Here is a 16866-nt window from a genome sequence, read left to right as displayed (position 1 = left end):
ACTAACGAGTCATGATTGGTTAATGACTAACTAGTCATGACTTAGTTGACTAACTACTCATGATTGATTAATGACTAACTAGTCATGACTGGTTATTGACTAAGCTGTCATGACTGGTTAGTAGTGACTAATAAGTCATCACTAACCAGTCGTGACTAAGTAGTCACGACTGGTTAGTCGTGACTAATTAGTTGATGACTAACTAGTCATAATTGGTTAATCACACTGGTCATGACTGGTTAATGACTGGTTAGTCATCACTTGTTACTAGTAATGACTAGTTACGACATAGCGGGTCTGTTTGAACTTCGAAAGGGAAAACGGTCTTGCTTTTCACATACCACCCGCCGAATGTCATGCGATGTCTGCCTTAGCGCCAGCCCTGAAGATGCATGGCTGCGAGTGAGGGTAAACTTTAGTGGTTATCTGGCCGTGTGTCATGCCAAGTGCCATGCTCGGTGGTGAAGAAGCGTTAAGAGACGACAAAACTTGCGGCATGAGAGCTAAACTTCGAAAATTTGTTTCTCACTTTGAACAAAAATAACCTGGGTTAAAATTTCAGAAATGAAAGGCAGTAAACTGTTCTACTAAACTGGCCATCATTTGTATTTTTACTTGGAATACCTCAGGGTAAAATAAATAGTTGTTTGTGGTTCAAAACACACTTTTTTGCAACTTAAGTACTTTATTTCACTTCGAGGTATTCAGTTTCATCAGGTGTAACATTTTTTAGACATAGACGTCTAGGGAAGCAAGGTGGCCATATCTTAATTTCCAAGAGAGAGTTGATTTTTTTTTAAATATCAAAATAGTATAATTTTTACATTTTATTTAAATTGTAAAAGAAAAGGAGTGTTGAAATAACATGAGCAAATAAGGTATTTCCACTGTTTACAGTTAGTGCATACTGCCGCTTTGCAAATTGGTTTTCTGCAGTTCCATTAGGTAAATGACGTTTCATTGTCCATGAGTAAACTTGGCGCTCTGTCCTGTTGTATTGTAATATCACGTCTGTTTTAATCAGAATGAACCGGTATTTTATGTCCACGAGAAGCCCTACCAGAATTACTACTACTACTACAAGCATGCGCTTGCCATACTTCTTAATTGTCATTCACACGTGTAGACAATGTTTTTGTGTAGGACGGGTAAATGGTCTACACAGCTGCATGTGAGATAAGCCTTGCTGGTAGGCAACTTTTGCGGCCCACTAGTGATGGGGTGGTCACAAGGCTAGTGGGAAGAAGCTTTTTCTTTGCTGAAGTGTATGAAGGGCTGGTTCGTGCCAAATTTTTCTTGTTGCACTTTGGTGTCCGTGGGCACATGGCACCTCTGTCCCTTTTTTAGATTTTTCTTTTCCCCACCCAGTATTACCTTGTGCACCATGCAATGGGCTTTTGTTAATTTGAGTCATGGCATCCTTGTCTCTGTTTCCTTCATTCTCTTGTTGCCTCTCCAGCTAGCGTGATTAGCTGAGCCGACAAATTCATTTCCTCGTCCAGGTAGCATTTTCCCGTTTTCCCCTCATCTGCCTACCCATTTCCCCATTTTCTCCTGTTTCCCCCTCATTTGCTTACCCATTTTCCCCTCATCTGCCTACCCATTATCCCCATCCCCTCCGTTTCCCCCTCATTTGCCTACCCGTACTCCCAATTTTCTCCTGTTTCCCCTCATTGCCTACCTGTTTTCCCCATTTCCCCCGGTTCCCTCTCATTCGCCTACCCATTTCCACATTTTCCTCTCATTTGCCTACCCACTTTCCCCATCACCCGCCCCCCATTCCCCCTCATTCGCCTACCCGTTTTCCCCATTCTCTCCCGTTTCCTCTCATTTGCCTACCCGTTTCCCCATTTCCCCGTTTTCCTCTCATTGCCTACCCGTTTTCCCAATTTCCCCAATTATCCTCTCATTTGCCTACCCGCTCCCCCCGTTGTGCCCTCATTCGCCTACCTGTTTCCCCATTTCTCCCACTTCCCCTCATTTGCTTACATGTTTCCCCATTTCTCCTTAATTTGCCTACCCATTTCCCCCATTTGCCTACCTGTTTTCCCCATTTTCCTCTCATTTGCCTACCCGTTTTCCCCTTTCCCCATCATTTGCCTGCCTGTTTTCCCCATTTCCCTGTTTTCCCCGTCACATGTGGTGTTTCAGCTGCTGGACCTGCTGTGGGACCTGTCGCACCTCAACTCGCTGCCCAAGGCCCATGTCGAGCAGTTTGTTGAGGAATTCTTTGGCATTCTCTCGGAGCTGGGCAACAGGGACAGTGTGAAGCGGCAGTACGTCGGCCGCTGTGTCGAGGACATCAAGAAGGTGAGGGGGCCTTTTCTCTGTTACCTCTCTTGTTTATTTGCTCTGGCACCTTTCGCAGTCAAGATGAACTTCTCATAGGACGAACAAAATTTCATGGTCCCTTCAAGTTTGCCTTGAAAGGGAGTCTGCTGTACCTGACAGCTTTAGCATCAGTACTGGGCACTTTGGTCTGTCATGTTCATGCTCAGATTTTCACTGAAGGGGAGACGCGGGTCTTGAAATGATAAAAAATTTCGAAAATTTCGATTTTGCAAAAATGGCATATCCAGGATCAACACACTCTTTATAATTTATAACGTGTGTTGATCGTTGTTGGACGGAGTCGTGGCCGCGAGTATGAGCCATTAACGGGGCCGACAACATTGTACCTTTTTTTTGCTCGCGCTTCCCAGCTGCATTTTCTGGCTGGTATTTATATCTTTTTTTTTTTTCGCGGTCCTTTGGAAAACATAACAGCAGGGTTCTGCTGGCGTAAGAATTGATTGAAATAAAACAATGAAACAGCAGTTATAACGCATTTTTTTTCATGCCTCACACGAACTAAACTAAACTAGCCACCATTTGGCTGTTGAAACTAAAATCGAAACAGTGTGGAAGAGACTGAATTATAAATTACTTTTCAATGGCATGGTGGGGGTGAAAAACTTTTAATTTTAGGTTGGTTGTCTGTGACCCATGCGCACTAATGTCTTGCACACAATTCCAAGCGTCTGTACTCCTTTGGAGGTGTCTTCATTGTTGCCAACTCTCATTGGCAAGTCACTGCTGCAGGCACTCTTTTCAACGAATGGCCTCTTGCTGTCGTAATTCGCAGAACACGTGCGTGATCCCAGCTTTGAAGATGCTCCGGCACATCAGTGGAGCCAAGGGGTCCGCCGGCAGTAAGGGTCCGCCTTACAAGCAGGACAAGGTCAGCCCAAAGAGTTTTTTCTCTCAACTCTTTTGTTATTTCTTTTCATTGTCGTTTGAGCAGTACTGCAATTCATGAGGCTAGAACTGCTTCTTTGACTGCCTCCGTCATATTGTCAACTGCTTTTGTGCAGTTCATCTTCAATGAGCTCAACAGAAGCCATGACTTCGTCAAGCTTGTCTCCACGAGCTTGGCGGCATGTCACCGGGAAGCTGTGAAGCTAGCGGACGGCAAGTCAGTGCTGCCCCTGGTGCTAGTGGACGGCATCTACTCACATCAAGAGGTGAGATGATTGCGTCAACTGTCGCTGTGCTGACTTGCGAGCATAAGTCGCGATGATCGTGGTTGTGGAAGTAAGAGTTGTCAACTGGAGTGTCAGTTTTCCACGGTGTTAATGAATGCATGTGGCCTTCCACAGGGTACTGACTGTTCCACCCAGATGGACTAGACAGGCTGCAATTCAAACTAGTAAATTGGTAGTAGTGAACCCTTCCATTTCTTTTCAATCCATTAGCATTACTACCCTTGCCTTCGCAAAAACCCACGACACTGGAACGAAAAAGTGATCGCTAAATACAATTCAAAGAAGCAGTGGGAAGGCGATCATTATAGAAGTGAAATGAACAACCAATGCTCTTCTAATGTAGCTTTGTCGCATCACATGTTATGGTCACTGTAGTCCAGAGTTTGACGGAATACCGCGTGGCGAGGAGCGAAGATTGCGGAAATAGTAAACATATACTCGCCAAATTCTTGAAGGAAAAGGAAACACGATATTTCAGGGCCTGTACAGGTCTCTTAATCACATAGCTTGATCACATAGTAAGGGCCCTGAAGTTGTGTTTCCTTTTCCTTCAAGAATCTGGCGAGTGTATGTTTACTACTTCCGCAGTCTTATGGTCACATGTGCATTTTTTTTTTAATCGATGTCGTCGTAGAAAAATAAAGTGGGCACTGGCTCATGGTATTGTTACTGCTAATAGGCAACAGGTTGAAGGTCATTGATTAGTGGCGGCTACCGTTAGTTTCTCAAAAATAGCGTCTGCCCTGAAGAACATGTTTAGCTTTTTAACTGGCCATATTTAAAATTCTTTTTAAGTTTCATTTATATAACGGCTGCCAACATGCCACATGGAAATGTGGTGTCTTAATTGTCTGCACCTTTTTTCTAATCCACTTGCTTTGTCTGACAGGTTTAGTTGAAAATATTGCCACATGTCGCTAATGATGTAAAGATAGTTTAGAGAGGAAGAATTGTAATAAAAACTACAGATAATGTTAACTACGTTCGAATCGATGTGAAAGCACGGATTTGTGCTACGTAGAAGACGACGGAGTGCCGCGGGCATCGTGGGCATTAAAAGGTCTCATACAGTCCCAGCTATTTTTGTTCTGGATAAAATGATTTCCCAGCTGGTGCGGCCAAAGTTTCGACAACTTCTGGTCATGTAATACGTTTAGTCACCAACTTTGCATGTGTAAATGTACGTGTGTGTGTCAATTCTGGGGGCGCATGAAAGGAAAAACTGGAATGTAATGGTAGTCACTTGCTATTGTTGTCGGGCCAAATGTGTTGCGAAGCTTCTGTATTAACCCTTTCAGGCGCCATCTTTTGTTTTGACTGAAATCAATTATTTTTTCACCTAAGTGGTATATTCAGGCCTCAAGAAAGGGAATTTGTTAGTTTTCGAGCGTGAAAGACCAGCGGGTAAGTTCTTACGATGATGTAGAGAATTCCGTACAAAGTGGCAGATTGGTTAGAAATAGTAACATTGAAATGTTCTCGTGTGTCAGGTAAGCACCCTAGGGATCGTGGAATCACATTGTGTTTCGAGGATGCACATTACGCTCGAAACTGAGCAAAAATCATCGATGTTTTCACTCGTGGCAAAATCTCTCTGCACAAAAACGACGGACAAAGTGCTACCTAGCTCTCGGTTGAATGAAATATTATTTAGTGTGTTCGCTACATGGTACAAAAAAGCAACTTATTTGCAACAAGAAGGGTGCTCAAGTCAACTGGAATAATGAAATCACTGTTAAGTGCTCCATTTTGCCAGAAAAAAAGCTGTAAGTTTGCCGCTTACGCAATTGTGTACAAAGCGCCTGAAAGGGTTAAGTACAATGCCAGTACAGGCTGAATTCTGCAAGCACTTGAAAAGTAGCTAGCTGCTTAGACCGTGTGTCCAAGAAGTGCTAATAGACATTTTTATGAAGTGAAATTGTGAAGGCTTTAGTGCCTCATTCTGCAGTCGCATTTCTCATAATTAGGGGGTCTGGACCATACATTTTTCTGGATAATACTTATTTCTCTGCATTATTTTAAAAAACATAGCAACAAGGTTTTAGTGTAGTCACTGTGGTGTGGCGGTTCATATTAGTGACAGTTCAGCAATTAACGTAACCGAAAATGGTAACGTTCTTTGTAGTATTTTGATGTTGTGTTTCTGACCTTTCCTTTATATGCAGTACTAGCGTTTCTTGCTCACTGTAAGTATTTCATAATATCCTACGTCATTTTGTGGTAAGTATTATACGACTTGTACTTTTTATATTCTTTTCGTCGCTGATTTCAGGATTTGATTCACCCTAGTGCTCATTCATTAGTGTTATCTCACATTTAGGAGCTATCTGCACGGACACTACTGATGACCTACTAATTCAAAATCGTTTAATTCAAACTTCCGGTTTATTGGACCTGATATTAGTTCTGCCTAATTCAGATTTTCAGTCCTCTTTGAGTTTTAATTACAGGAAGTTCAGTCTGTATTCTTTCGTGGGAGTAATGAAAAAAAAAGCCTTATTTCAGGTTGTCATGGTGTCAGATATGACCCTACACTTATAAGTGGTTGGGCAAAAATAGGCATTTGTAATCCATCTCCATTAGTGAGGTGCTACAGTCTGCATACTTTTACTAGAGCCTACACACTACTAAAGTAAATAGAAGAGGACGGTTCTTTGAAGTACGAGCTGTTACAGAGGAAAGCAGTTAAGCACCAGTCTGCAGATCAGTGTTTTAACAAGGAGACTTGTCTTTGGACATATCTTCACTGAGACAAAGACTAGTTCTCTCGTCAAAGCATTGGCCATTAGGCTGAGAGAACCCCAACCCTTGTTCAGATGTGCTGCTCATGTGTTGTTGTTTGCATGCATTGTTGTTTGCACCGTTGTTTTTGTACTTCTTAATTATTCTTTTTTTTTTTTCACTTTGTTCGGTTTTAGTGCTTGTTTACTTATTGTTCAGTTGTATTATGTTTGCCACTGTTTCCTGTTTTGACGTTTATTTCTTCCGACTTGTAATTGTTTATTATGCTGCTAGACTACATCACATTAATACTTTTTTTGGTATGTTAGCGATGCCTATATCCCCCCCACCTCCCCTTCATGTAATGTAATGGCCAGACACCGCGGTGGCTCAGTGGTTATGGCACTCGGCTGCTGACCCAAAAGACGCGGGTGCGATCCCGGCCGCGGCGGCTGAATTCCGATGGAGGCGAAATTCTAGAGGCCCGTGTACTGTGCGATGTCAGTGCATGTTAAAGAACCTCATAGCCTGAGTCGCTTTGGGACGTTAAACCCCCCATAAACCCATAAATCCCTGTAATGTCCTCATAATGAGGACCTCGGGGGTTGTTCTGAATGAATATTCAGGACAGCCTGTATCTGTCTCTTTCAACGTCGAGATATACACACCACCATCATCCTAATTCTCTGACGTCGTATTTTGCACGAACAGATTTAGTATTCAAGTTCTCATTTTTTCCTCGCGCTGTAACCGACTGTAATGATTCTTTGTTGCCTTTCGCCACACTTTGCTGTTTACTAACTTTGTTATTATCGTTTTGTTTGCCATTTTACCCACCCTGCTTGGACCTGTACAAGGTTTGCAGTATTGAATAAAGAAGGAGAAGAATGAATGACTGTGCCACCCGTGGCTTTCTCTCCCTCCCTTCTTCCTCTCTGGCAGCATGTGATGGCGCACCTAGACTTCCTGCAGTTCCTCCTCAAGGATGGCTCCCAGTACCTGGCCTGGAATCGGGCCAAGGAGATCTGGGACACGCTGGTCACCAACCCGGACGCCTGCAGCTCGGACCGAGAGGTGGGTGCCAACCTCGGACTTGTTCGCGGTGTATCGGCTGCTTGAGAACTTCGGCCTCTTGGCAAGGGGTTTGCGCATTTGGTTCTTGTGGAACCCTTGGTGTCCTCAGAGGACTCCTTGGGTTCCCCAGACACCCAAGTCCCTTCGTGACTATACTACCGTCTTTCCTTCCACCCACTCTGTTTTGGAAGTGTCCATGATATGTAACGCGAAGCCGAAAGTTGGGCAAGTTGGATAACGTTCATGATGTAACAATAGCGCAAAAGCGCTTGTCTGCGTTGTTTCCTTTCTGTCTCTCGTGTTCCTTGTGCGATATTGTTACATCATGCATGTGGCGCGAACAGGATGAAGAACAAAGAAAGAGGTACACAGCACAGGTGCTTACTTCCGACTAACATAAGTACCTAGATGAAACGGAACAGTAAAGGTCAAAGGGCAAACAGGCGCATGTGCCCCGAAAAAAATGGCGAAAGAAAGAAACAGGTGAATGAGGTAAGACAACTCGCTGATTTGTGTTCCTTAAGAATGCCTGTTCATGTTTGGACAGGGAGATAAGACAGCTCACTAACACATTTATATTTCTTTGTCCTTTGTGCTGTTCACGCTACATATCATGGATAATCGTTACCGTCTCGCCCAACTTGGGAATTAGGAAGTATGACCGGGAAGGGGCGGGCAGGTCGTAGGAGGGAGGGGGTCGTTGTGATTACTTGACCACACCATGTACATATCCCACACCTTGCGTCTTGTGCTTACTTACCTGGAACGAACTGAGCCAAGTTTGTGAGGAAAGGCGTGTTTGTATTTCTCGTAATTTCACATCTGAACATGACTTATACTCCGTTTCATACATAGCTGTCAACGCTGCCAGAGGTACGAAAGTAGTCCGCTGCAAAGAAACAGGCAAAATGTATCCGTCCGCCTCGCATTGTGGCTGAGTGGTATGAAGCGCGTGCCTGTCTGTTCATTTTATAAGGGGCCAAGGTTCGACTCCCGGCTTGGCTGGTTTTTTTTTTTTTCATTTCTTTTTTATTTTTCTTATAATTATCATTAGGTAGGAAGTCGAAACTGTCAAACTCTAATGCCTACTTTGAAAAACACAGCGCTGTTTACTTGCGCTGCTTACTTGTTTCGAAGGGAAAAAGCAGTGTAGTGTATTGGCGACGGATGTGATTGCAATGTGCTGTTCTCGGGCGTTCAGTGACTCTTTTGCATGCGGCACACAATGAATCATTAATTGTGTGGTGATAGAATTCAGTGCGGCGTCGATTCTTCCGAGCAGCCTCGGCTAGCGGCAACCCTGCATTGATTGGCGTACTCAGCGGCTTTAAAGTGAGCGGCGTCTGATTCGGGAAGTCTCCACTTTTGAGCTGTTGTCACAAGGAAAATTCTTTGAGGTGCTTCCGTTCGTAGTAATGTTTTGTATTAGATGTCGGATTCGATCTGTTATGGGTGTGAGCTAGTGCGGTGAGATAGGGATTGTTGAAAGCTGTGTATTTGGGCCGTGAGCAGAGATTCCGCTACGCAGGTCATCGAACGCAACAAATGGTGTCGTATATCAGCGCACTTGCCACTGCAGTTGACATTGTTATTGTCAGAAGCCGACGATGAGGTTCCATGGTTCCTGAATAGGGCACACGAAGAGGTTGGCGAAGCTCGCTTTTCGTTCTACGTCGTCGTCCTCTCGCGGTAACAATATAAACGAGTAAAAATTCATGCTTCTTACACACCAATGAGATGTAAGCGCAGCTTGAGTGAACGTTGTGGTTGGCATTTAATTGTTGACATCCGCTCTCATGTTTTTAATCTTTGTAAATATCATCTTTGTAACTAAAGTGGTCCATTTGCTCGATCGTAATCTACTATCGTTGTTTTTCACTGCTGCCACAACTCACAAGAGTGTAGAAACTGGTAATCTAGGTTATGGATTGGTATATATAACATTTGCTGCACGTATCATGTGAGTGGCCTACAGCGGTTGTACGGTCGGTGATTTTTACAGAAATGAGAACAGCGCACCAGGTCTGGGAGGAAGGAAATGCTTCAGGTAAACCACTCAAGCAGACGACATGACCGGCCGGCCTGCGCGGCCGGCCTGCGCGGCCGGCCTAGCTGCGAAAACCCGATACAGGAGGGACCGAAAAAAAACAAACAAAAAACTAAGGCACTCTGTTTTGTAGAACATAAAAGAAAAAGCAATCTTTTTGCAAAATAAAACACCGTTATTATACTGCAATATCAACCAACATTTACTTTAATTTTGAGTTCATTGCGATTTTTACTTTTGGCGCACTACATTACGATGCGGACGAAAAGTGCGAACAGGCGTTGCAGCCTTGGCTGCGTTGACTGCTATGTATGAAGCGGAGTATAGGTGGGTGAGGAGGGAACGGGGGCAAGAAAGGACCGCGACTCCACATGAACATGCTGCACGAGCTACATCTTTCTGTGCATAATCATCATCGCATTTTCTGCATTTTCAGTTTTGTAACTTCCTTTCAATCTCTTTTGTTGGAAGCTTTAACTCACCAAAAATGAAATTAATGCTCTGTAAATTTTGGTAAAAGATCATGTTTAGTTGAATGCAGCACAGCTGCTTAATCAAATCTTCCTGATTGTCTACATTTTGATGTCTCTGAACTCGGCGAACTGATCAGGTTATACATGAGCAAAACATTTTCCTTATGGTGGCCACTTCTGTCAGCAGACATATGGCATGGTGATGGTAGTGTTGATACCGGTTACCTTGAGAAATCTAGTACGGTAAAACCTTGTTAATTTAAACTCTTGAGTCTGAATTATTGAGATTCAGTGATAATTCTTTTCTTTACTTAATTTGACCTGAGAGACGCGGGTTCGATCCCGGCCGCGGCGTTTGAATTTCGATGGAGGCGAAATTCTAGAGGCCCCTGTGCTGTGCGATGTCAGTGCACGTTAAAGAACCCCAGGTGGTCGACTTTTCTGGAGCCCTTCCCTATGGCGTCCCTCATAGCCTGAGTCGCTTAGGGACGTTAAACCCCAATAAACCAAACCTTTACTTACCGTATTTACCCAATTCCAACGCGCACCTTTTTTCGGGGAAAATACGTCTCAAAATCGCATGCGCGTTGGATTCGAGTGCAAACCGAAACTGCCCCATAGCTGCCCATCGTCATCGCCATTATACGATGTGGGAGCTCACTAACTGCTGGAAACATGGGAGCACGTTTGCTCGTCGTTTTCTGCGTCGCAGGAGCCGTTTTCAACCGGTGTGGCGCTTGTCATTGGTCGCGTGCTCAGCAACCACGGACCGCGTTCACGGCGACGGTATCCCGTGCACTGCCGCGGGCGGACGCCTCATCACTGCCGTTGCACGATCAAGATACGCGGATAGAAGAATATGTTGATGAAACAACGGTTATCGGAAACGCGACATTTCGGCGGTAAAGTTCCAAAAACGATGAGACTCCTTTCTGTTTTGCGGCCGACTCTGACAAAGATTACATCGTCCGCAGGCGGGGCACGCCGCGCCGCTGACGAGGTCGTGCATCATGCCGATCTCACAGATAACAGCGCTCCCGCGCCCGTTTTTACAGTCGAAGATCTTTATCTTTCGCTCAGACGCACTGACCAAGTCATCGATGCTCCGCAAGAAGCATCGCCGTTGCCGCAGTTACGCCTAGCAGCAGACGAACCTCCCGTAACCGGAGCTCTCCGCTTGCGCTTGGGGCGTCTTCCTTTATACTGATGCTTTGTCAGGAAATTGCGTGAGCGAAAATCTCGTTTCTCAGTCACATCCATAGCGGAGATAGGAGAAAAACCCGGGCAGAAGCGTTGGTTCATGTCTCGGTGGCGGCAGAACGAAGAAAGAGCGTCTGCGCCCGACCGTGCGGTGGAATGCTCGTAGCCAATGGAACGGCTCCGATCGTACCACGTGATTTGAAGGGCCAGTCGCGACGCTCGACTCGGGCGGGAAACGATCTTTTTTTTCGTATTTTTATCAAGAATGCGCCGCTGCCGAAGTGGCTTCTCGTAGACGATGGGTAGGCCTACTTCCCCGCGAATATTCAAGAGCGGGCGACGCCGTGGAGCGAAATGCCGCGTTCCCGAAATTCGGTCAAATTCGCACTTTCGCGAGCCACTGCGAGTGCTTTAATTGTATTTTTTACTAACTTCCCATTGATTATCGGCTTTGATTTTTTTACACATAAAAGAAGAGGCCTGGGGGAATACAAAATGCAAGAAAATACAAAATCGACTTTATCGAAAAAAATCGCGGTTTTTTTCACCCGCATCTCCCCTTAAAATATAAAAACGGTTGCAAATTATTTTCATTCGTGGAAGTCACATGCACGTTAGAAGCGGGGCTTGTAGTTTTTTTTTTTTTTATTACCAATATCGGGCGCGCGTTAGAATCTGGGCTTGAAAATTTTTTTTTTTTTGGTGCCGTAAATTGGGTGCGCGTTGGAATCGGGGGCGCGTTGGAATTGGGTAAATACGGTAATTTCATTGCTCTTTGCTTTTATTAATTTTGAAAGCATTTGGGCTGTGAAGTTCTCATTTGAATTGGCCAAATTTTATTACCACTTTTGGTTTGGATAAGTGTTTTTTTTTAATGGCATCCTGTTGTGGCCTCGTTCTTGCAGATGTGCTTTGAGTGGTATGAAAAGTGCCTTCAGGACCTGGAGTCGGAGACACAGTCGCTGCTGTTTCAGCACAAGTTGCTCAAGATGGATCCCTCCCAGGTCACCTCAAAAGGTTGGTCAGATGTTGCCAAGAATGCCTTCATTACACAGTTGTGCATACTTGGGCACTTGGTGCATACTTGAGCATGATAGCCAGTTGAAAAGGATACCTGGAAAGCGATGAACCGGCGCGCTCAATAGCGTCCGGGAGCGTTATCCACTGATCGGCAAAATGCATGGGAGTCCTTTAAAAAAACCACTGCCTGTAAGCCAAGTTGGATCTTTTTCGAGGGCATTCGTTTCGGCTACACCTGATGGGTGAGAACACTGAAGCAGATGTGACAGCTCGTATGCAGGGAAAAGTGCCGAAGGAACTGGATGGTGGCATCACACAGGCTGCGTGCGCTTCTGTAGCAAATGCTCAAGGAGCTTACACAGCCAGGATGGCGGTTCGTGCTGAAGTAGAGCCTCTTGCTTTGGAGTGAATTCAGTGATGTTACTTTGTTTTTAAAAACATCACATCAGCGTGGTATAAATAGAACACGGGGCTTTTGCTTCGTGTTATTTTGCCCATAACTCAATATATGGGCACTAAATCTGCCTATCTTTATTTCATTTGGCGATTCAGCAGCTCCTAGGACTAACCAGAAATGTTGGTTTGCTGACAAAAATGGTTCACTTTATGAAAACCAGGTGGCGCTACTATGACTGAGGTTATCGTTGCGTCCGCAGTTGTGTATATTGAACTAAAGATGGTGGTGTGACGTACAGTGTAACGTCATGCAAAATGTTTGTGTTATGCATATGCAATAATGCATGTGCTACTCTAAAACTGCTTGCCCTCGGAGCATCTTGCATTGCGAGCGTGCACGGTGTCTGAAAGTGTCAGTGGTCAGCGACAGGCCATTCCACTGACACGTTTGACATGCCGACGAAGGGTTTTTCAGGGTCACTGACAGCTGTCAAAAGCTGCGGTACGGTGGCTCCACGTTGAGTTCATGAGTTAGCTCATGAGTTAGTGTGCTAGAACTCATAGTAGCCATTCCCTGCACTTAGCCGTTATGTCATTGCTTCCCTGAAGCCTGCTTCTGGCGGGTGGCAATCTCCGATCGAGTTCAGAAATAAAGGGAATGAAGTGAAAGAGGCATGTGGAGTAGGAAGGTGAAAAAGGGTGAACTAGCACAGAACCGTGCAGCGCGAAACACGAAGCACCGGCATCTTAGCAGCTGCCATTACCCAAAAGGTCGCATGCGTGAACAACCAGAAGGTTTCCCGTGGAATATCACTGATTCTTTGTTCTGAATTCACGGAATGCTAGCCTTGTCTTTGTTGCAAGCGTTGCAGTACCCTTGAGCATCAGCAGTTTGTGGTGGTAGCTGTTCTGAGCTCGTTCCTCAGTTTTGTGCTGTTGATGTAGGCATCCGCAAAGCCCAGAGTCGGGTGCCCAGCAATAAAAATGCACCTCGCCTCTGACATACGAGCCCAGCACTTCCCACTTAGCGCCTCCCGAATACAAGGCAGATGTTCCAATCACCTTTAATGTGTCTTCATTTGTGCACAATCACAAGCCAGCTAACTCTATTCACCTTAGAAACTCACGTTGATGTCCTGTGTTTGTTTTCTAAATTGGCTGTCGATTGTTTCAGCGTTTTCCTGTTTCAAGACATACTTTGAGCATGTCAACATCCACGAGAACAAACTGAAGAAACGACCCGGTTGTCTGGTGAGTGCTTTAGTTTCTTTTCTTCTCTCATACTCATCAGCATTGTGAGTATCAGCTATGACAGAAACCAGTGTTAAGCCTCCATTTGGTCCCCTGTGGTAATTTTTATGCTTAACATCAGGTTTGTCCTTTTAGTATGTAGCAGCCCGGTTCCTACAGTCATCGGGGAGAGATTACCCATAGCAAATTCAGCAAAATACTTTGGTTTTAAACACGCGGCGATTAAACCGAATCTCTATCTATCTATGTCTATCGAGCGCCATCTATTGATGTCTTTTGCAAGGTCATCCATCCTCCAGATAAGCATCTGGTCTTGCGCTGGAATATAAGCATATTTTAGTGCACCATGGACAATTTCACGGTCACAGTGGTCATGTCCACAGCACTTTTTGGTCAGAGTCCTCAAGTATTAAGACTGTTTTTGCTTGGGGTCTCTTATGAAATTTCATGGAGAACATTGTGTGAGTTTGAGTTGCTTTATATCTGGTTCAGTCTTGCGGAATATTAGCTCGTCTTGATTGTACAGCAGTGGCTTAATTACCCAAGGCAAAGGAATAACATAGTAAGAAAAGGTCAGGACGACTGAAGTTCATTGCTGTGCTTCACACACTTGTTTGAGCATTAATTAATTTATTTATTTTTCATTTCACTTGGATCTACTGGTGATATTTGAACAGTTGCAACATGTTTAAGGGGGGAAACTGGTCTTCGAGACCAAAAATGACGAAAAAATCGGGTTTCAGAAAATGACATTTGTGGAATCTACAGCTGTTATTTTAGAACTGTACCAATTTTTTCTTTAAAAAAATCAACATTTTGACCATAATATTAAATTCAGATCATCGAGTGCGCTGAATTTTTGCAGGAGTTGACAATTTAATAGCATGACAATTTTGGACCTCTGGCTGTCTCAGTATGTCGATATCTCAGCATCTGGGACAGATAGAGATGTCATATTGTTTGCTAAGGGAAGCTGAAGGCACAGTATGTGCAATAAACGAAGCAGGTTTCTTCAATCGCACTTCAAAAATTTATAATTTTGCAAAGTTTATTGATGCATTACATTCACACCTTGAACATTAATATTCCAAGTGCTGTAAACTTACTAATGAGGGTAAAATGAAAAAACGCTTTTGATTATCGCACTCTCTACTCATCATACTATGTAGCCATGGATTAAAAAGGATTTTTTAATAAGCAGTTTTTTTTGCACAGAGTTATTAATGAATGACTAATTAAGATTATCATGGGAACTGACTAATTTATAAGAAAGGTAATTTCTCTGTTGAAATCAGTATAAAAAACTGAGCAAGGTGGTACAGTTTCATTGGGATTGGAGTAAAAATAAGGAAAATAGGTCTAAGACCAGTGTCCCCCCTTAATTTGAATCATCTCTTATCTCATAATCGGTGAAAATCGAGCTGCTCATCTGTGTTCCCGGGATTTTCGTGAGATTGTGCCCTTTTTTCACGGATGCTCTTTCCTGGTGCTGCTCTCTTGCAGGTGGTAGAGAAGTTGGAGCTGTCGGGCATCGACTTCCTGTGGCAGATATCGTTGGCTGCACCCGAGGAAGACATAGCCGAGATGGCCATCGACTTCATCCTGGACCTCTCCTACAAGTACCTCTCCCCAAGGCTCAAAAAGGTGCACCATCTCTCCCTGGGCTACTATTGCTGGTGTCTGCCCATTTCTTGCTGTGTGGAAAATGACGTGCAGTGAATTCAGGCGTTTTCAGTTTCGCATCCGATTCTGATGTGTGGGCTCTTTCAAGGTTTATTTTTTCAGAAAGAAATGCTGTGTGCTAGACTGAGATAAGTCACAAGCCATGACTAACTAGTCATTAACCAGTCATGACTGGTCATGACTGATACTCGCGGCCATGACTCTGTCCATCTGTCATTACTAGTCACAACTTTCACTTCAGATGTAATGGACAGACGGACAGATTCATGGCTGCGAGTATCAGTAATGACCAGTCATGACTGGTTAGTCGTTAACCATTCATGACTAGTTAGTCATGAACCAAAATGAGTAGTTAGTCATGGGTCATGAATAATCAGTCATGACTAGCCAATTAAAGTCACCCCATAGCTGCCTCGTATGGCTGTGCAGCCAAGGATTTTTGTTCATCAGTGACATACTGTCACTAAAGAGTGTACGTCAGGGCTGCAAGGTAGTCATTTGTCGCCTTAAAAAACCTGGCAAGCTTTGATGCCCGAGTCGTTTTCCTTGTAATGTGCGCGCTCTTTTGCAACGGTGCAGTTTTGTTGACAGTGCTCTTGGGTGTACTCTTGCAGGATGTTGTGTCCCTTCATCATCGCTTCATCAACGAGTGCTACAACAGACTGAAGGTAGCTGAGTGCTTTATTTTCCTGATAGAGTTTCTGAGGTCAACCATTCTCTCTCTCTTTTTTTTTGCTAATCTTGTTTCAAATGTAGGTCAGGAAATGGGTACGCAAGGCAAAAAAAAAAAATGGGGACAAAATTTGTTTAGTGGAACAGGCCTCTGCAGAGGCTTTGTGATACAGATGTGAAACTTGTGAGGAAATTGTGACAGTAGTGGTGAAGAGGCTGTTTCATTCATGTGGGTTTTCCTAACCGGTCTTTCTCTCTCTCTCTCTAGACAAATCTTTTATTCAGTTCTAGTGCATCCATCTGCTTTTTGTGAGCAGTGCCTGGATTTGATTGCATGTTTGTTCAGGTTATTTCAGTTTTTCATTTAATGCAACTCCAGGGGCTGTGTTTTCTTTGCTTTTGTGTACAGCATGGGCATGCCACTGCTGCAGCTTGAATTGCACTCACTACTGGAGCCTGTATTTTTTGCTTGGCACGTGCAGAAGAAAAACAAAAAGAAAATTTTTAGATTATAGGCTGAATCTGGAAGGGTGTCAGTGCCGCTGGGTTCTGTGCCCATAAACACATACAGTGAAAGCTCGTTAACTCGACCCCCGTTAATTCGGAAAATCGGATAATTCGACGCGCACGCGAGGTCCCTACAATTATACATAGGAGTCTGTGGAGCGAAACTCTCGTTAATTCGAACAAATTTTGCCGCGCGTCGGTTAATTCAACTTCACTCCGCAGCTCGCCAAGCCGGTGCGCCGAGACAAAAAGAAAAAAACACTGCCACGAGTGGCACTACTGTACGGCTGAGAGGCCA

General features: G+C 44.3%; 1 protein-coding gene across 1 annotated transcript in view; it reads left to right on the top strand.

Moving 5' to 3' along the window:
- LOC149367286 (ubiquitin carboxyl-terminal hydrolase 24-like) overlaps positions 1-16866 on the top strand; it is a 183727-nt gene that overhangs the window by 36633 nt on the left and 130228 nt on the right. The window contains exons 14-21 of the mRNA XM_089554944.1: positions 2152-2310; positions 3125-3220; positions 3354-3503; positions 7188-7319; positions 11945-12056; positions 13630-13706; positions 15210-15350; positions 16004-16057. Coding sequence (XP_089411070.1) covers positions 2152-2310; positions 3125-3220; positions 3354-3503; positions 7188-7319; positions 11945-12056; positions 13630-13706; positions 15210-15350; positions 16004-16057 — 921 coding nt within the window. The remainder of the gene's footprint in view (positions 1-2151; positions 2311-3124; positions 3221-3353; positions 3504-7187; positions 7320-11944; positions 12057-13629; positions 13707-15209; positions 15351-16003; positions 16058-16866) is intronic.

This window comes from Amblyomma mixtum, chromosome 1 (genome assembly GCF_055824585.1).
Source record: "Amblyomma mixtum isolate Tamu chromosome 1, ASM5582458v1, whole genome shotgun sequence".
NCBI lineage: Eukaryota > Metazoa > Arthropoda > Arachnida > Ixodida > Ixodidae > Amblyomma > Amblyomma mixtum.
Note: the sequence above shows the minus strand (reverse complement) of the source record. Positions and strands in the feature narration are given on the sequence as shown.